This window comes from Papilio machaon, chromosome 27, assembly GCF_912999745.1.
Source record: "Papilio machaon chromosome 27, ilPapMach1.1, whole genome shotgun sequence".
Lineage (NCBI taxonomy): Eukaryota > Metazoa > Arthropoda > Insecta > Lepidoptera > Papilionidae > Papilio > Papilio machaon.
In genome coordinates, this window is record NC_060012.1 from 1,045,044 (window position 1) to 1,066,115 (window position 21,072).

At 31.9% G+C, this 21,072-nt stretch overlaps 2 protein-coding genes across 3 annotated transcripts; one reads left to right on the forward strand and one right to left on the reverse strand.

Moving 5' to 3' along the window:
• Window positions 1-886: 886 nt before the first annotated feature.
• On the forward strand, window positions 887-18,518 carry LOC106707927. 2 transcript variants are annotated; one of them, XM_014499374.2, is made up of 6 exons: window positions 887-1,244; window positions 16,235-16,388; window positions 16,497-17,061; window positions 17,306-17,368; window positions 17,684-17,845; window positions 18,187-18,518. In XM_014499374.2, exons 1-6 carry the CDS (start codon window positions 1,049-1,051, stop codon window positions 18,304-18,306), a joined length of 1,260 nt encoding a protein of 419 aa, XP_014354860.2. In that variant the 5' UTR covers window positions 887-1,048; the 3' UTR covers window positions 18,307-18,518. The 2 variants fall into 2 exon arrangements, with proteins under 2 accessions (XP_014354860.2, XP_014354861.2); XM_014499375.2 differs by lacking the exon at window positions 887-1,244 and adding an exon at window positions 6,534-7,020 and having other exon boundaries at window positions 18,187-18,516.
• A 1,001-nt stretch (window positions 18,519-19,519) lies between these two features.
• LOC106707942 (regulation of enolase protein 1) lies at window positions 19,520-20,928 on the reverse strand. The gene is made up of 3 exons (XM_014499395.2): window positions 20,688-20,928; window positions 20,346-20,502; window positions 19,520-20,161 (listed from the first exon to the last, which is right to left on the reverse strand). The coding sequence occupies exons 1-3, from the start codon at window positions 20,877-20,879 to the stop codon at window positions 19,920-19,922; spliced, it is 591 nt and encodes a 196-aa protein (XP_014354881.2). The 5' UTR covers window positions 20,880-20,928; the 3' UTR covers window positions 19,520-19,919.
• Window positions 20,929-21,072: the final 144 nt, after the last annotated feature.

Consider the following 21,072-nt stretch of genomic DNA (forward strand, 5'->3'; position numbering starts at 1 on the left):
GAGTATCCAGTTGCCAGCGCTGAAAACTGTTTTCTCAAATACAGTGCAGTTATACGAAGAGCCTAAATATTAATCTGCAATGTTTTATTTTAAGTTCTTATTACAGATAACTTTAGCACGCTATCGTTACGAAAACCAATTAAAAGTACTGCAAATGCCTAAAAATGTCCTTACCACAGGAAACCTTTTAACCTCTTCCAGAAGTTTCTAGTAAATCTAATATATATAAAATTCTCGTGTCACAGTTTTCGTCGCCGTACTCCTCCGAAACGGCTTGACCGATTCTCATGAAATTTTGTGAGCATATTCAGTAGGTCTGAGAATCGGCCATCTATTTTTTTTTTAACTGCGCGCGGACGGAGTCGCGGGCGACAGCTAGTATTAGATAAACTTGTAAATTATCCGTAAGTGGATTGCAAACAACTTTGCAACTATTGAGTACTAGCGTTTAGCTAGCTCTGAAAATGTGCCTATTCCTAGATTAGGTAATATTCAAGTAGTTCAGTTTTTCAGTTCCTAGTTTCTTAGATACGCCTTCAATACGCGAATCGTTTAAAATTGCACCAAATCTGTGCTGCGATTACGCTCAACTGTCGTCTTTACTGTATGATTGTTACGCGACAGACTTCTCGCTTTCGACCCCATTTTGTATCCGATTCCAAGTTGCAATGTAATTTGTAACACGTATTCAATCTGTCGCTTAAATTGCAAAGAGAGCATATTTACTGACCGTGCGGTATAGGATGTTTCGTATGCATCTTATTTATTTATTAGCGTCGAGGAAGGCGATATCACAACGACCTCAGCCGAACGTTCGCACCTATACGTTTCCCCGCCGGCAGCGGCCATGTTGCCCGTTGCGCGCACGCTCCGGCCCGACTCGACTCGGCCCGCCAGTTTCACGCGGGCATTCAGACGTGCTGCCGTCGCGTGTCGCACCCGCGACACATCTGTACGCACTTCCAAAACAACCCCGTAAACGTACGCGAACGCCGCGTTCCAAATTAAAATTTTCAAAACTTTTTGATTTTATTTTTTTGAACGTACGATGGTACGGCCAAAGGATAACGATGGAATCAAAAGTTTTTTGATCGTCACCGAAGTGGAGAAGAGACCATGCCTGTTCGATACGAACCATTCAAATTATGGCGATAGAGCAGAGAAGGCTCGATGCTGGGACGAGGTGTGCGATAGCGTGGTGCCGGAGTGGCGTGCGCTGGGGCAGGCGGAGAGGCTGGCGGCCGGTATGTTGAGCTACCCGTACACTTGCGGACGTCGGCGCGCCGCACGGCCCGCCTGCGGACGCACCGCGCTCCACAACCGGTCGGATTGCAATTGTCGCGCTCGCGGACGACTTGCGTGCTCTTTGTTCAGACGTCTTTCGAAATTCAAAATATGACTAGTTTGAAGTAACGCACGTGATATTATTTTTTTCCTATAGACTATGATAAATTATTGTTGGCCAGTATTTTTATGAGTAACTTGGTTTTTTGAAAAGTTTTTAATCGCTTTATTCATTGTATGCATTTCATTATGCCGGTTATTATATGAGCGAGGTGCGACGCCATTAATCAGCCGATAACGAGTGGTACATACGAAACTATATAATGTAACAATATGGTAGACGATGCGTACCTACTTTATTTATTATCAAGAGGTATTGTGGCGTGAGGTTGAATGGTAAATTAAAAATAAAACTTCTTTCAATTTAAAATTACTATCATTTTTATAGGGCGTCATAATTACTGATTGCGTCATAAAAATAAAAATCAATAAATTATAAAAATAGGTTTATTACTTGAATATTATAAAAAATCAATGATGTTCCATCACGGGATAACATTTCCGACAATTTCCAAAGGAAAACCTTCACCTTGCAGCGAGTCACGTCCGCATTCAGCAGTAAAACTTCATTCGATTTGAACGCATAGGTCCGTCGACGTTGAAAAACATAATATCCGAGCGTTACATTATTGTGATTAAAAAAATATAGACAATTTGAGAACCTCTTTTTGGTCGGTTAAAAAAAGATCGAAGTTGTAATAAGCGTAACAAATTGTAACAATAATTTTAGATATTTTTGTTCAAGGACAGAATTATTTTTCCTATCTTTTTTTGTCTATGGATATGTCTATACACCCATAATGGTCACATTGAGCGTAAATTTTACGTTACGTAGGCATGTAAATGTAATTAAGTTAACGGGAAAAGGAAATTTCATAAGTAATGACAATGATATATTCATTAAAATTACTTTCTCTATGTTATTATTACTTTTTTATTGAATAAACTGTTAAAGTTATGCAATTATAATTTTGGCGCGCATCTGAATTAATCTTCGTGCGTCATTCATGATCAAATTTAAATTATTAATTTAAATTGTGAATCAGCCGGAGGTCTCAAACTAATACAATTTGTGGGAAATCATTTCATCATCGAATATTTTTATATCACAGCAAGAGAAGACTTTGAAAACAAAAAAACTCGTACCATCGAGCCAACGACGTGTCCATTTTTCTATCATGTGCTCGATACCAACCGTTCAAAAAAAGTCGCACTGCATCCGATACATTACTCCTTCAACTCCACGCAAACATTTATGTAGTTATTATAAACGAGCAATGTACATTTAATGCCGCAAACTAAATTATCGTTGAAGAATGCAGTGGTAGAATAGTGCGGTGTTCGTGACTCAATCGACGCAAGGGGCCGTCTCCCGCCCGCTTATTCTTTGTTACGTAGTAACAACGACTTAACTCATTTATATACAATACATTGCAGTTTTAATACCATCAGTATGACGAGTAACACTTGTTAAAATATCGATGGTCAACAAAATCCGTTTTCAGGTTGTATAACGTATATTTGAAAGTTGTCGCTAAAATCTTCTGAAAGTATAAAAGTAAGTACATTTTTATCATCTGTAACGTTTTCGTTTATATTACAAAATCGTATAGATTATATTTATTAAATTGATTAGAAAACCAACGTAGCGACATACGCACAAAATGGCCGCGTCGTGCCTTATCGAAATGTAATGAGCTTGTTTATTGTTTCAATTATGTTTTTTTTATCAAAGGTTTTTAAATAATAAGTCCAAATAAGTCACTGTTTTGAAACTTTGTTGTGGTTTAAACTAATATGATCACTTTTAACCTTTACGGAAAATATTTTTTCAATAATTACTCGACTATGGTTTTTTAAGCAAGTCATAGAGTAGGAGTAACTACGTATAAAAAGTAATTATACTACGAAATTTTACAATAGTTTATGAACGCTTCATCTTATTTTTATTTCTTTGATATTATATTCTACAAGGAAGCCGTAGGTAGGCCGTAGTCTTTGGAATTTTAAAGATGCTTTACGCTATAGTTACATTACATTTGTTACTATTTTGTTAATTGCAAATTATTAGTTACACCGCAATTTTATTTATTTGGATATCATTACTGTATAATAATGTTTATTTTTAGTTTCAAACAAGCTACGCACTGCGGCTTCGTTCGGGTGGCAATACGCATGTTCTCTTTTCTGTCATATACCTTTTACGTAAAGACCTTGTAAACACGGGTACGCCGGACCTTCCAGTTGATTGTTTGTTATCGTGATATCTTCTAAATGATTTATTATATACACTGTAAAAGTCAATTTTATCCTACATTAAATACTCCTGTTATTTAAATAAGGATTAATATTTAAATCGAAAAAATTGCGGCGCAAATTATGTGCGATTTTTAAATGCTTTTCCCAAAAAAGAAAGTGGTTATTGTGAGAAAACCGTAGAAAATAGAGATATGAATCGTTTGAATCTTTAGAGATCTTCTTATAATAAAGGTCAAATAGTGTTCTATTATTGTAGTACTCCTAACATAGATGATACGTGTACCCTCGCCATTTTGTAACATGTTGCGGAATAGACCTAGAATTGTAAGATAGTGTTTATTTCGCGTTAAATAACTACTACTCCAATTCATTTATAATTTTAATCCTTATTATTGAGTTTGGTCAATTTCTTTATCGGTAATCTATAATAATTTAATTTGTATGTACATGTTGTTTTTATTTAATACTAGCTTTTACCCGCGACTCCGTCCGCGCGGAATAAAAAATAGAAAACGGGGTAAAAATTATCCTATGTCCGTTTCCTGGTTCTAAGCTACCTGCCCACCAATTTTCAGTCAAATCGATTCAGCCGTTCTTGAGTTATAAATAGTGTAACTAACACGACTTTCTTTTATATATATAGATAGATATAGATAACAATAAAAATAAATCATAATTTTTGGTAAACGTAGTATAAATTTTGGTTTGAAGAAATAATTTTTCTGTCGCAATGTCTTACGAGCTCTACACTCGAATAAAATTTCACTAAAACTTTTTAAATGTTATACTGGTATCTCCAATTAGACGCAAAATGCATACGTTTTTCATAGGTGAAAATAATAAACAAACAACGGATCGCATAAGAAAGACCCACCCATGGATATCCATTCGCAATACCAGAGTAACTGCAGATGCACTGCTGGCATAATTCGAAGAAAGCTTTCAAAATGTGATTACAAAACTGGTAATAAATGTCAATTGTTCTTTTTATCTTGGCAAAATATTTACCTACTTATCGTAATTTGTAGTAAAACGTCAAAGTCTAACAAAAATCAAGTTGATAATTTTAAAATTCGATTACCAGAGAGAATTTAAATGTTATAATTGTTATAGTACAAGTTTTTTTTTTATTAAAAAGCGGCCAACGTTCGAAAAATCATATCCGCTGAGTCATACAGCCAGTTACATATTTAGTTGCGTTCAGATTACGCGACGTGTATCCGAACGCCCGGCACGGCGCTGACGAGATTGCCGTTGCCGTCCCATGATGCGACGCCACGAAAAATCTTATCTTGGTTTTCGAACGCGTTTATTTGTTTTTAAGACATTCACGAATGGGTTTATTTACTAAAATGTTGTATTTAACTAGAACAATTTAAAGTTGTGTACACGTGTATATTTTTTTCATTAATTAACTATCCATTTAAACAAATAATATGTGATAATTCCCTAATTTTAATACGGTTAGCATCACGCGTAGTCTACAAATGCCTTTAGAATGATGATGATGCTATTTAAACTACGATAAATGACACAAAAATAGTTGTATAGCGAATTTGGTCTAAGATTGCTTGCATCATACTGAAATGTACAATTGAGGCTATACAAATATGAATCCTTTGTACAAAAACACTTACCAAAAATCGATGAGACTAACGCCATTTATTTTATGACATCGATATTCAGGAAAATATATTTTTAACTCTACTTTGAACGTGACTATACAAAACATTCAAAGACTAACACGGCACATACATATTCGACAAATAAATAGTGTGATTAATATGACTTCAAGCGATTAACTTTGTTGTAATTAACAAATTATTTGAATAACAACTCGTTTCAAGCAAACAAGATGGCAAACTACCCTTTTGTCTATTATTTCATACTTGAAAATTTAATTGTTTTAGTGAAGTTTAAAAAATTTCGTAGATATACTTATTACTATTACAGTAAGCATTGGTAGCAAATATAGAGATCCAATACAAAGAGGAATTGAAATTAAGCATTAAGTTACAACTGCATACAAGTTACAAATTCGTTGCCTGTCTTCGTGAAAGACAGTGTAACAAATGGATAGAGAAAAGAATGTGGAGAGTATGTATTTCAGCTTTTAATTATTTAATGAAACTCCTTACTCTTCCTTATTCTTCTCCATTTTCCCCTTTACCTTATTCTTTCTTCTATGAACAATTGTAACACTGTCTATTTACTCTACTTATCTAAGTATACATATTAATGTAAGAATCCTATTCTGTATTTGCCTCAGCTACCTCATAAAATCGCAGTTATTATAAAAATGTTACTTAAAAATAACATCACATATGTAAAATCTGTGAATAGTCGAATTGTCAGGTAAAAACTCAAAAGAGAAAATTTTCACATTTAAAAGTGAGTGGTAATGTCTACGGGTACGTCCTTGGCGAACATATATCGACCAGATTGGTGACATACTAAAGAAGGGCGATATTAAACGCATTAAGCTAGTAACTGGATAAAATGTTTGCATCGACGTACGGATAAGGAAAAAGTAAAAAAAAAAATGCCATGACTGAATTAAAAATTCATAAAATCTGATTATCGATAAATATACTTAATGCATAGAATTTAGTTAATGAGGCAAGTGGGAATATTATTGTATAATGTATTTTATTTAAATTATTGCAGTAGAAATTTTTAATTAACTTATTTACTTATTACAGGCGTTTGTAGAGTCTTTGAAAACGGGCTATATCTAATAAAAGATCGTTCAGGCACGATAAAATGGCCGACTCATAACATGATCATTGTTACGTTAGCTCGCGACTAATATGTTTAAAAAATATAGACATTTCTTTTTAATTATTTTTTTTAATTTAACATGTACGGAATGCCGTATGTAATTAGTAATTTAGTCCTGTTTTTCAAACAAGGTATGCTCTACTAAATTCTAGTTAGTTATTTAAAGCAACAAAACATTTGCTTGAAATGCAATGTATTGAATGCAAGAGCGAAACCTCATCGGCTTGAGCGAGACTAGTTTGAGTCGGTGCGAGCGACTACGAGTCGGCGTATCCATTGGGGAAGTGTACTCCTGGCGAACGGTCGTGTCACCGCAGCTGTGCTAGTGTGAATATCCGAGCGCGTACAGTTATTGTTCGAAATTTAAAAAATTCTATTTCCAGATTTAAATGTCCGTTGAACGTTTCGAAATTTGATTTTTTTTTATATATTTTTTTTAAATGGTTAATGTGATATTCAATGAGCCGTGTCATGTTTGCGGTTTTTAAATATCGAACCTATTGTCGAAGGCATTAAGAATTTATAAAACAGATATCTTTTGTTTGTTGAAACAATAAATAAACGTGATAACGTGGACGGATTTTTGTGTCAAATAAAGTGCTGTGATGTCGTGTAACAAATTCGGCACGAAAATGGGTAGGTACTTACGTATTATATTAGTTTTGCTAATTAGTATTGAACGTTTTTTGTTACATTAAATTAACATAAAAATAATTATAGAATATATTTTTTTATTGTTTTATTTAAATAAATATTAATAAAAATTTATATATTCATAATTTATTATGAATATATTAATTTCACAAAGTAAGTGTTTACAATTTTAATTATTATTTTAAAATAACGCGTTGATTTTCAATGTCATTTGCTTCCACCTCTATAGAGGTCGTTTTTTTTCTCTTTTTATTTTCCAACTAACTTGTACGACACAAAATAAACATTTATTAAATTATGTAACATGTTCGTAGCTATTTTTGTAACAATTATTAGGTTTCATCGTATATTTTCCACCATTACTTTAAATTAAGCGATATCAACACATCAAGGTCTTCGGTAAAAACGAACATGACTACAACGAGACTGGTTAATAATTAATACAAATTAATAATGTTCTTGTTTTATTCAATTTCTAGAAGGAAATTATACTTTCAGTACTAATATAATAATATGTTTACTATTTAAAATGTAATTTATTAATAAAAATTTCCTGTTATTTAACGATTTTGACGATTTATTTCTTACGTAAATTGTCCTGCATAATATAACCGTTGTAAACAAGTAATGAAAATAACAATTTATTAAGAACCAGATAAATTGATGAGTTTATCTTTAATTTATACTTTATGCAGTTAATTTTAAGGTACACATTACGTTGTCCTACTTTTGGTTACAAAGATATTTCGTTATTAGTACGTATTTTAGCTCGCTTCGTGGTTTATTTATAAAATGTTTGCTAAGTACATTGCGAAATCACTACATTTGTTAATGATCTCTATATTGACTACGTGTAAGTTTTCATTTTTATTTGTTAAATATAAAACTAAGTTTAATATTTTATACGTTTTAAAATATGAACATAAAATACGGTGAGTGTATCCAAACTGGTTTTATTTTCTTTTTTTTTAATGACGTGTATTGCCATTAATAAAATAGATTTAAAATTTCAATCTTATTTTCTTGATAATACGTTATTAAACTTTACGAATGCGCAATGAATTATTTTCCTTAAAACTCTTGAAGGAAGTTTACCTAAAAGGTAATTTTACAAGAAAACATTTTCCTCAACATAAATTGAAATAAATTTCCCATTTAAAATAAATTAAAAATGTTTTTAAATATACAATGAGTTTTCGTTTTATAAACAATGAAATACTGTATTAAAAATAATGAATTATCTAAATTTTGTGTTTGTTGGCATTTGGTAATAGTTATTTTTTTAATTATAAGCATTGTTAAAAACAATTTATTTACTTTGTTATTAATAGTTTCATTGTATCTATTAAATTTGAAATAGAAACTAAAACAGCAGCGCGTCGTGTTTCTTTTCAAAATGGCGTCTAAGTGCCTTTTTTCACTAAGCTAGTCGGCTAGCGGCCGTCATTTTGTAACAGTCGCAACTGTTTGGAAATAGGAAGCGACTTCTGTCTTTTCAAAAAACGAATCGTACGTGCATGATCATTGAGTGGAAAAATGATCTAATTTAGTGTTTCGACACATTTTGATGACACTAAATAATTTAATTTAAAAGAGTTTAATGAGAATTCTTACTAATATTATAAATGCGAATGTTGGGATGGATTGATCAATGGATGAACGGCTCTTGATGAAATTTAGCAAAGATGTAGAGCATAGTATGGAAGAAGACATAGGCTACTGATAAACGTTTCTTACCGCGCTGACGGAGTCGTGGGCGACAGCTAGTTAATTAATAAGAACGTAATTTTTTTTAATAGTTTTTTCTCGATAAAGTTAAAACAAAGTCCCTTTAAATCGATAAAGAGAATATGAAAAAACCCAATAACTACCTATATATTATGTTCTCTGAAGATAATCGCAGCATTCCACAGCCATGTAACATTTGTATGACAAAATATTGCCTTTGTTTTTTCAAAGAGAATAAAATGGACGAGGATATGTTTTTATACAAAACTTTAGACAGTATGAACCCGCAGATATAATGGTTTTATATATATAGCCTTTGCATGTCGGTTTTGAATTTTGAAGCATGCTGGAAGATCGCTCTATACGGATCTCCGACGACTCTGCCTACCTCTTTAGGATAATGGAATTGTTTCAGGTGTAAAGTTGCCTTCATGGAAAAATTAATTTGTGTAAAACGCGTGATAGTTTTATCTATTTATCTACTAATGTTATTCGTGCACAATGCGTTAAAACAAAAATAATATGGGATTTGAATTTAAAGTACATAAACATCTAATTGAATATTTTCACTAATGATATATAGTTTCATAATGATTTCAATTTATATTACCAACCATCGTTTTTCATCGAACTTACTTCTTTTAAACCGAGATAAAAGACAGGAGGTTCATAATTCGTCTATGTTTTTTTTGTCGACAGAAAAAAATAGTCCAGTAAATGTCCCGTCAAAATAGATCCAACCGTTTCAGAGATTACCTGAAACAAACGGGGATTAGCGGACAGATACAGACGAAAATTTAAAAAATTGATTAGTTACAGTTCGCGAAATATGTTTTTTTTTATTGTATGATATTGCCTGGTAGTTCTTTCTTGGTGGACGGATTCCAATATTTTTAAGGTAACCTTTTTTTTCCACTGCCAAAACATAGTCAGATGACATGATCACCCATCTAATTGTCATTTTAAAACGATTGCAAAAAAAGTTGTCGGAATACGAAGCAATAAGAGCAAAACGTGGAAAGCTTATTTTTTGTACAAATTGACTTTGCTTGTTAAAAAATTCACTTGTTTTGTAAAGACGAAATTTTAGTACAAGGCAAATTAGATTAGCCTTATATTAAACAGGGTTAATTAATTTTTTCAAATATTTATGCAGACCTATTCTCAGGATTCGGTCCGCATTAAAAATACCATAGTGTTCCAGGTTTACTAATGAAAAGGTTTTAAAAAAAACTGTTGAATAAAAATAAAAGTTCGGATTAGTCCATCTATTCCCCCTAAAATATTACGCCAAAGGGGGTATTGCATGTCCAATACCCCCCGTGAAAATTCGAACACTCTTTGTTTCTTTGTTATTTCGCATCATGCCGTCAACAATTATTATTAACAAGATCAACACACGACAAATAGACAACAAAACTACAAACTACTTTTATATTTTCTAATGTTGCCAGTCATCGCTAGATGGCGTTATATGTTTACATTAGAGATGTACTGCAAATTGCATCATAATAAAAACCGTTAAAGTAAAATACTCGGAACTCGGTTAGAAAACAATTGTAATGAAATACTTCGGCTTTATTGAAATACGATACCAACCTCATTTTATTGTACTTGTTGATAATGTTAAGGCAGGATTTACTTTGATTTATAAGTAACTTTTTTTTTATAAAGCAAAATGAATTTGTAAAATAAAACTATATTATTACGCAATTTAAAATCGTAAAATCCAGCAAATAATTGATAGTATACTTGTATTATTAATAGTTAACATTTAGTACACTAAAAATTCCATCTTTTAAAATGCTATCACTTCGTCGCAGCAAAACGTTTTCCTTTTAACCTTTGGCCGAGTCAATCTTTATTAATCTATCCCTACTTTATTAAGGTTTAAACGTCCGTTTATTGGTCTTAAACGCAACGCGATATAAGAAGCTTTTAGTTTATTCTTATAGAAGTTCCAACAAAACGTAATATACAATTATTTTCGGTCAGTATTAAAAAAAATTTAATGCACTCTTTTTCTATTTTTTTTCTGCAGGCGTGCCGTGCCTACTTTAAGAAATAATTAAAAAAAATAATTTTGGTACATATCAATACATAGTATTTAAAGATAAAACATTCACACATGTTTAACTAAACAGTGGCTAACTGTATTTTTTTAGAGTAAAACAGAATTTACTTTTACAAAAGAAGTTTTCTTTTTATTATCTATATTAGCTTATTCTATATTCAGAATATGCACAGATTATGTAGAAGTGATTCAGTGTTGCAATATAATAATTAATTTTGTAGATGGCTTGGCTTATTCTCCTTTTGAGTTGTTTTGTTTGTGACAGTTTAAGCTCTTACATTAAGCTATAATTAAGTTAATTATAGCTTAATTTTTACTTAGACTAAATATTGTGTTTTCGAGTCGCTTGTTGAATACGTGAATTAATTGTAATAGCCCTATTTTCATGTTATTCGATTTGTATGAAAATATGAGTACATCGAACTGTTATATTTCTTTCCTTTCTGACAAGAGGGTAATTTTACGCGGGAACTTTATGTATTACGGTTTGTATTGTTTTTAATGAGACCTATAGTTTGAACGGTTGAACCGATTTTGACGTGTGAGGTGTCATCAGAGGAACTTTCTTCTTCTTATTTTAATTAATAGTGGACACCATCGTTTTTTTCGATGATTTGCAACTTCAAGGTTGAAAGTCTAAACTTTCAATTATACTCAACACATCTAGGATTGCCAAGTCGCCAAACCTACTAGTCGGACAGACCAGCCAGTTTGGCCGGACATTTGGGTAGAAAGGTCGGACACCCTATTATTATTTAGGATTTTGTCTCAGTATTAATAGGTACACTCTCGTTTGGGAAATGTAAAAAGCCTAACAAAAGCCGGAAAACCGTTTATTTTGGCCGGACACGCAATCAAAAAGCCTACCTATGTCCAGCTTTATCCGGACGGCTGGCAACGCTAAACACATCCCTATTGAATTGTCAAATTAATCTAAATAAAACCACAAAAAACGGATAAACAAACATAAAAATAACCGAGTTCATCGATTGTTTTAATTATTATATTACAAGACGACTTTTATGTAAGATATAATTGTAAAATGCTAAAATAAGCAGTATTGAGTTATTGTATATCGGATTCTTAAGAATTTCGTTTCGTAATCAAAGCTTTGTTTCAGTTATTTGATACGTTCCGTTTCTCGGTACTTTTTTAACATTATATTCATGTTATTGTTAATGTAATATCTCAGAGGATAAACATCCGGCGTTCAATCTGTGGGTCTCAGTTTGCTGCCTTAGCTTTGTGGTTAGCGTTGCCAGGCGTCCGGATAAAGCCGGACACAGATAGGCTCTTTGATTGCGTGTCCAGCTAAAATAAACGGTGTCCGGGTTGTCCGGCTTTTGTTAGGCTTTTAACATTTCGCAAACGAGTGGCCGAGCGCCGGCGACGAGAGTCGACTGACGGCCGTGTCTGGCCTTTTTATCCAAATGTCTGGCAACACTGGCTGGTTTGTCCGGCTATTAGGTTTGGCGACCTGGCAACCCTAATTGTGGTCATAGATGTCTTGGCATATCTTAGGTCCTTTCTAGGTCGACGTATGTTTCGCATATTTTGTAACAAAACTAATATCATCTGGTCAAATTTTGTAGTACTATATTTAACGACTTCGTACGGAAAACTCAATATATAAATTATAAAGCTTGGTTATGTCATCTGACAAACAACTATTTATAACAATAAAAGAACAATGAGTCGAGTTAAATTCAATTTGCAATTCAACACGACATCAATTTTCAATTTCAAGATACAAGTTGCAAAATTTTGCTGAATCGAAATCAAACACGGTTAGAATCGATTTTGTTGCATCCATTCAATAAGATTAGAATCGATTTTATTGACTCGGGGGAGTAAATGTTTAGAGATTCATTTAATCCTAATCAGACTCACAATAATAACAATACTAAAATGGAATGTCAATTAATAGAGAAATAACACTGGCATATCATTTGTATAAATACCTAATCTTAAATTAACAAAAAAAAAATAACCCGACTGTCAGGCACTAATGGATTAAATAGCGCCATCTATGGGCTGCATTTTAAAACAAGGATTTTAAATTTCTGATTGAAACTAAATTAATTGTAAAATACATACTAGAAATCATGGAAAATGTAAAGCAACATAAAAAGGTTTATGTAAAAAAACATTAAGCTATCATTAGTCTGTGGAAAAAAAAAATGTGTGATGAGAATGAATACGTTTATAGACGTAGATTACAATATATTTTATACAATTTATAAGTGTTTTGACGATATAAAAACATAATAATTATATTTAACAAATAAAAATAGTACTATTAAAACGTTATTGATAAACTCAATCCAGGAATTTCAATTAGCGAAAGGTATACGTCAGCGCTGAAACAAAGTACGCAGTATAAAGCCCAGTGCAATTCGCGGTAAGGGTGGTATGGGGTTGATATGGAAGGGGTAGTCTGCCTCCCACCCTGCTCTCGTGGATGGAAAGCCCTTTCGAAAGTATTACGTAGGATTTAATTCCCGAACAACGTAGCTACGAATTCATGCAATAGTTTTTATGTTATTTGCAAATTTTAGTTGGCAAATGTTAGGCTAAAATTAGCTGAAGTAAACTGTTGTGAAGTTTGGATAATGAAGATTACAAATTTACGGAGAAAAATATGATAATTGTATTAGATGGTTAAAATTTTTTCAATATAAATACAACGATTGTATTATAACAGTTACTAATTTACTAATTTTATAAATGTATGGATGGATGTTTGTTACAAGTTATCTCCATAACGTCTCAACGGATCTCGACGACATTTGGCATAGATGTAGAATATAATCTGTAAGAACACAGACTACTAATTAAGTTTTTTTTATTCATTCCGCGCGGACGGTGTCTAGCGACAACTATTAATTATACATTTTAGGGAATCAAAGCTAACTAATTTTATTACCACTATAAATATTACCACGGTAATAAGCGTTGTGTAATTTTGTATACGCGCTAATAGAAGATTACGGGTCGCAATTTATTCTTAAATTCGATACGCTATTCAACCAATATTACAATAGTATTTGTCGAAATGTCTATTATAACGCCTGTCATTCATTATTTTGTAATTGTGATGAAATAGTACCTACATTTAATATTTTGATTATTGTTGATTTTGAAAGTAAATTTGAGGAACTGTGTTGAAATTATGTTGTGATTCTAATTTGGAGAAAAAGGTAAAATTATAATTATAGTGGTATTAAGAGACTCTGTCTACCCCTCTGTGGATATGTTGTGTTGTTATTACTAGATTGTAACAATCTTACTAATATTATAAATGTGAAAGTGTAGATGGATGGAAGGAGGTTTCTTTGAAGGTATGTTCGGAAAGGCTCAACCGATTTTGATGAAATTTGGTACAAATGTAGAACATAGTCTAGAAGAACACATAGTCTACTTATTAAGTTTTTTTTTAATTCCGCGCGGACCGCGTTGCAGGTAAAAGCTAATATGTACAGGAAAATTAAACATTTCCGGTATTCCCGAGTATAAAGAGCTCGTATTAAACTTCACCGTACTTTATATTTATGTTTAAAACACGTTGATTACGCAATTTGTTATAATTTTCCTAATATTGAGTCATAGATATCTAGTTCATATAAATTTTTGTTTGGGAGATCCCTGAAGCAAATGTTTTTTTTATTATAAATTCCTCGTTAATTTTTCCTTATCACATTTTAACTAAAGTGCCAAATCATATGACGACATTTGCCGTATTGTTGTTGTAAAAAAGTGTGAGTGTACCGCTATACAGAGTGAATTGTAAAGAACAAGCTTAACCAACCAAAGTGGAGCAATTTCGACGTTTAAGGAGTTTGTCGTTATATAAAGTTTGAAGTTACGTTATACTTGGATTTAATAATGCAGGATTTTCACAACTGTCGTTTAACAAATCAATTATCAAGCTATAATTAATAGTTATTTAGTAATCTTCATGGCTGCTTTTTTTGTTGTTTTTGTGTTTTTTTTATTTATTTTTATTTTGTTTAAAATGTGTATCACTAATTTATAGAAGGAATTGCATTTTTCAATTATATGTAACCGTATAAATGAAATTTAGTTATTAAATTATCTTTAGTTCGGAAAAGGATTTGTTTACAACAGTGTTACAGCGTCAATAAAATTAGTTTGGCGCGATGGACGGATTCTCGTGACAAGGCGGGAGTGGCAGTCGGCCATCTTGTTGTTCATGCGTTTGCCGCGCATTTTATTTAAAGCGCAATCTGTTCACACTTTGTTGAAAAATATATGAATTCATTTAAAATTAAATCATATAATTAAATATAATTTTAATAAAATGAAAACATAATTTTAAGAATTATTTATAAATTTATGAGTCGATTATTTGTTTTTTTCGTTCTCTATATAAAAAAGTTATGCTTAGCAAATAATTACATCAAATGAAAAAAAACCTCTTTCTTATTAAATTACTTAATTTACCCAAGTTTTTGGTAATTTTTCCTCGTATTCTATATTCAAATAACGTAAAATCAAAATTATGACTAATCAAATTCCTTTTGGTCAATATCTTTTCAGTTATTTAATGTCGAAATTTGTAGATTTCGTAATCTTTGATAACAGATAACAAATAAAGCTCGTAAATCGCTTTAATATTGAGATAATAAATAGTAAATATAAAAAGATAAAGTTTTACGTTGTGAACATAGATTATGATTCAAAGAATAAGTTGATATTTATCCAGTGATGTCAAATTATAAATTAGTACATAATTTTCAATTTTCCAGTTAAATTATGTTGGATAAAATCCGTAACTTATTTAAATAAAAATATAACTAACTTTGTTATTGAACAATCGGCCTTCAACTTGACCGAACGACCTCACATCTCGAAACTTACGCTATAACTAATATCTCTACAATTATCTTACTGCCAAGGATAATCCTAAAATTTATACTAGCCCTAGTTATATTTTTACAGCATAATGAAGTAATTCTCATTATTTTTTTTACTTAATCACTAATTTAAATAATTTCCATCCTGAGTCTCACTTCATTTGATTATATACTAGATTTTAATAGCGTTTTTTCTCATCATTGCCCTCTTACGTCATTCTTTTATACAGTCTCTTTAAGGTTATGACGTAAATAAAAATCTATTTTTATATTAAACTAGGCATTGCCCGCAAATTGATAAAAACATCTATGATATGTTTAAGAGTAATTTATCTCTGTTCCATATTTCATCCAGATACATTTAACCGTTCTGGAGTTCGTGATAATAAAATATACATCCATACAAACTTTCGCATTTATAATATTAATACGACTAGTTCGATTTTTATGTTAATTTTTTCAGCTCTACTGATTGTATTAACACTTTAAATGTTTAATTTTTCTCGTATATTTATAGGTAAAGAGGTGCAGAAGCGATGGCGGTCAATCCGAGACTCGTATACCAAGTCATTCCGGCAGGGCAAGTGCGCCCCAGAGCAATGCCAGCCCGGCAGCCGCCGCTACCAGTATCACAAGCAGATGTCCTTCCTGCACCGCGCATTGCAAAACAGGTCAGTACGCAATAACAAAGAAATACAATTAAAAGTTCAGTGAACATAACCACGTAAAAAATGTTTGATAACATTTCATATAAAAAAAAACTTATACCTTTTTTCCAGGAAGCCACGCTACTCTCAAGACAAATACGAATCATATTCCGAAGTATCAAGTTCCCCGCAACATCCGGCGCCTGATGAAATCATACCGAGAATCAAACATGAGGCCATAGACAAGCCTCTAGATCTCAAAACGAAACCGGACCCACCAGAGAAACCGGAAACAGTAGACAAATGCAACCAGGCGACCATAGACAGTAATAAAAAGAGCCCATCACTAGAAATCAAAATAGACGCGAATTCGATCCTACCAGATGATCATTTCGACGATGATAAACTTTTTATGAATTCTCTACTTCCTCTTTTTAAAAAGATGGACGATGATACCCGTCTTTTATGCCGTATTGAAGTTTTGAAGATAATAAGATATGCTCTGCAAGGGAATAAATGCTTTGAAGCATTAAAAATGGCGGAAGATAGCTTCTTTAAGAACCGTATTAGCGGTATATTGGCCAAAGAGGAAGTGTTGGATACACCAGTTAACTCTACTAAGAATGGATTGCCTGAATCTAAATTATCTATGACTACTCGTTCTGCTGATGGCAGTAGACCTGTAAGGAAACGAAGGGTAAGTTTTTTTTTGTCAATGTCAAACGAAACAGCCAGTCAAGTGATGTTAAATTATTAACCTTAAATATGCGTTATAATGACTTGTATTTTAGTGTTGTCATCATTTATGTAGAGAACTAATTTTAGGGAAACATAAAGCTAATAATAATAAATTAAAAAGTCGTTTAATAACATTTTTTTTCTATATTTTTATAAATTTTTTAATATCTATTGCGATTTATAATAATAATTTTATTATTCAGGCTCGTTCTCCGTCTCCTTTACCGATGCCGCCCAAAAAGAGGGGACCTGGTCGTCCTAGAAAGGTATTTTATTTCATCTAGTTAAAATAAAAAAGTTATTATTTTGCTTTAAAAATGCATTTTAAGCAAGTTTTAATAAAATCGAAATTCAATAATGCAATTTTTTTTTTACTAAACACTATCACTACATTCAAAACAATTTTCCCATTAAATAATTAATTTTAAATATAAATGGTCAAGTTCTATACTTAATAATCATACTGCCACACATAGAGTTACTAAATGGTCTAATCGCCACTAAGTTTCTCTTAACGACCAATTAATGAGCATTAAATACGACTGTTAAGATTTTTACTTTATTTACTTTTAATTTATCAGGTCCGTCCTCCTCCATCTGACTCGGAAGAGGAACCCACCGCAAGGAAACAGTATCCCAAGCTGAAAGTACCGCCCGTTGAGATCTCACATCTCTCTGAGTACGATGAGACATTAAACAGGGCTACGAGTGTATCACAACTTCCTAAACCTATGTTTATGAGGGTAAGTAAAATATATATAAAAAATCAAGCCTTAACTATCATGTGCCATTACTCCGCGGGTCTTGAGTCTTGATCAGTAACAAGAGGCCGCCATCAAAGTCCATGAGATATTATAAACTGACTAGCTGATGCCCGCGACTCCGTCCGCGAGGAATTAAAAAAAAACACTTAATTAGTAGCCTATGTGTTCATTCACACTATGTTCTATGTCCATTTTCGTCCAGATTCGTTGAGCCGTTCCGGAGATACCTTCTTAAAAAAATCCATCCAATGTTCGGATGGATTTTTGTAATATATATCCGATGTTGCTATAATGTAGAAAATAAATTGTAATAATTACAGATGTATAACCTGGAAAGATCAAAACCTAGTCTAGCAACACCGGCGGCGCAATCTGTGCAAGTCACCGTCAAATCAGAGCCCATAGACACGTTCGAGACGGCGCAGTGCAGTAACATGTAAACGTCAAAATCGTTTGACAGATGTCAAAAGTGTTACCATATTAAAAAAACTTTTGAACTCTCGTGCCAGTTTCACGGTTCAATCAATATTTCTTTAAGTGTTGGTACCATGTTATATAAGAAATATGGACCAATTTAAAAGTACGAATGTAATTCTTATTGACAGGGTCGTAAGGTTTACAATGGAAAAGATGGTATAATGTGAAATCAAATATTAAAATATTTATCTTAATGTCCCATCAAATTATCATACCACTTCTGATATTATTTATATTGAAAATCTTTTATTTTCAAACTGTTTTATTTAATTACACTGTTCTATAATATTAAAATAATTTTACTTCTCCAAAATTTTTATTCCTCATTCATTCAAATGGAAAAGATAGAGTCCATGAGAAATATTTTTAGGAGATTGGAGATTCTTGAACATGGCTGCATTAACATTTTTAAAACTTTAAAAGGCTAAAGGACACCGATATCCAATGCCTTAATAAATTTAAAAAAAATTAAAATTTGTACAGACAATAAAATGTTCGAAATCTTTGTTAATTTGTTTGAATGCGAAGAGTGAAATGTGATAACTTTAATTTTTAAGTTTTTGATATAATAATTTAGACAGTTGTATTGTGACTGGAATATTTGTCTGTATTAACTTTTGGTTTCTGAGAAAAATTCTCTTGTAACAAAATAAAGGTAACAATATTTTTTAAACTGGAATTTTGGTCGTACAAACCTACGGTTAAATATCTTTATTTGTTATTTGTTAGTGGTTGGTAATATGTATTAGTTATGTTTAAATTGTTATGTATTAAAATTTTGTTTCTTTAATAAGGAAAAATGAAAATTGCGATCAAATAATGTGTAAGTTAATGAATTAAAATTAAACTGAAGTCTATATAACGTATATATATTTAGTAAGATAGAAGTGCATTTTTATTTTGTACTTTAATGTAAGTGTAAAATAAAGTTAAAAAGTTTCTTTTCTTGTTATTATATATACAACAATTTGGTGGACGTATTTTCTTTTTTATTTTTTATTAAAATGGCGTCCAAATTTTGAAAATGTCCATTTTGTGTACATAATGCATTCCGTAATTAGTAAGATAACAATCAATGGGATAACAATGTGAATTCTATGTCTACTTGAAATAAATATATTTATGAAAATGTTATTTTTATTTAATTAAAATACCATTTTAGTAAAATTGGTCGCAAAAAAAACAAGAAAAAAAAGGAATTTTTAATGAATTCATTTCTAACGAATTTACTAGTTTTCGGTTTATTGATTCACATCCCTAAACATGCCGGCTTCTAATAACTTTTACCGGTTCCTTTTCATAAAAAAAATTGTTGCCATGGCTTTGACGTTATTGTTCGTCGTCGAGTTGTCAAAGCATTTCAATTTAATCACGGTGTAATTTTTGAGTTCGTAATCATTTTTATGTTAATATGCCAAAAAAAATATGTCTAGCCGCAGAGAAAAATTATAAATTTTAAATGGCATTGGTTCGTTGGAAATATTGACGTAAATGTAGAAGGTTGCAATATCGAAGGCGATTGTGGCGGCCTCATGAAACGAATGCATACATTTCTGATCTGGCCATACAACAAAATTCAATTTGAATGGAGAATATCTTCTTGTGGTACTGAAAAAGAAAGCTCACGAAAGATAACTTTTAATTTTTCTCTCTTGGGTGAACAAGAGAATACTCCAACAAAATATTTATCGGCTTCCTGGTATGGACATAGACGTAAAAGATGCCAAGCAATTTTGTCCGTTGAATATTTAACGCAAATTACACGATCGACTCTTGTAATGCGCATCCAAAATTTTCCAGGGTTGCCAGTAAATATACCTGGAAAGAATCAAAATTATTGCATTTAACAAGTATAGTAGAATTTATCGGTAATCGGAAAGACATTTGTTCTAGTTTTTTCGGAGGATCCTTTGAATAAGAGACTAAAATATACTGAACCGCTCATCTTACGTTGGTAAGCAAATCTACAGGCGAATATATTTGGAAAACTCTGCAGTGTTACCTGTTGCCCAGTCAGATAGTTCGTTAGTAAAAACACTAGCGATCATTGGTTGTCCGTCATTGAATTCTATACCAGCCTTAAGCCAGTGCTTTTCGTCTGAATATATCATAACACCTGCTTGGTCATATAGCTCTTCGAAATTTGCTTCTACGCACACCTGAAATAATTAATTTTTAGTTTTTTGGTAACCTTTATAATATTGTGACAGCTCGTCTATCCCATCGGTAGTGGGCGTATGGATTCGTAATTACTTTGTCCATGAAGCATGTCAGTGTAAAATATTAAAAGTTGAAGATAGTTTAAATGCGTTGCGTTTTGCACCAAAGTATTCAAATATGTTACCTGCATTGTAAAATTTTCCTTAACATAGATTCCAAATACATGCCCTGAGTTATGATTGAAATTGTAAAAAGTTTCTTGCCAAAAATCACTTTCATAATTGGTTAAGATTTCTAAGATATCATCGGTTAGTTTCCATTTTTTAGGTTCATTAAGCCACGAAAAATCTTTCCAGGTGAATTTCGTAATGGACATAGTGTAATGTGATTAGTAAATATCTGAGAATAACTTATCACCACTTATAGATACGGAAAAATTCCAAAGTATGTACGTGTTTCAAAGTATGTATGTGTACTTTTGTTTAAATGATCAATCAAACATTTAAAAATATTTGCCTGTTTAGTAATAAGAAAAAAAAAAGCTGAAATAATAAAACAACACAATAAAT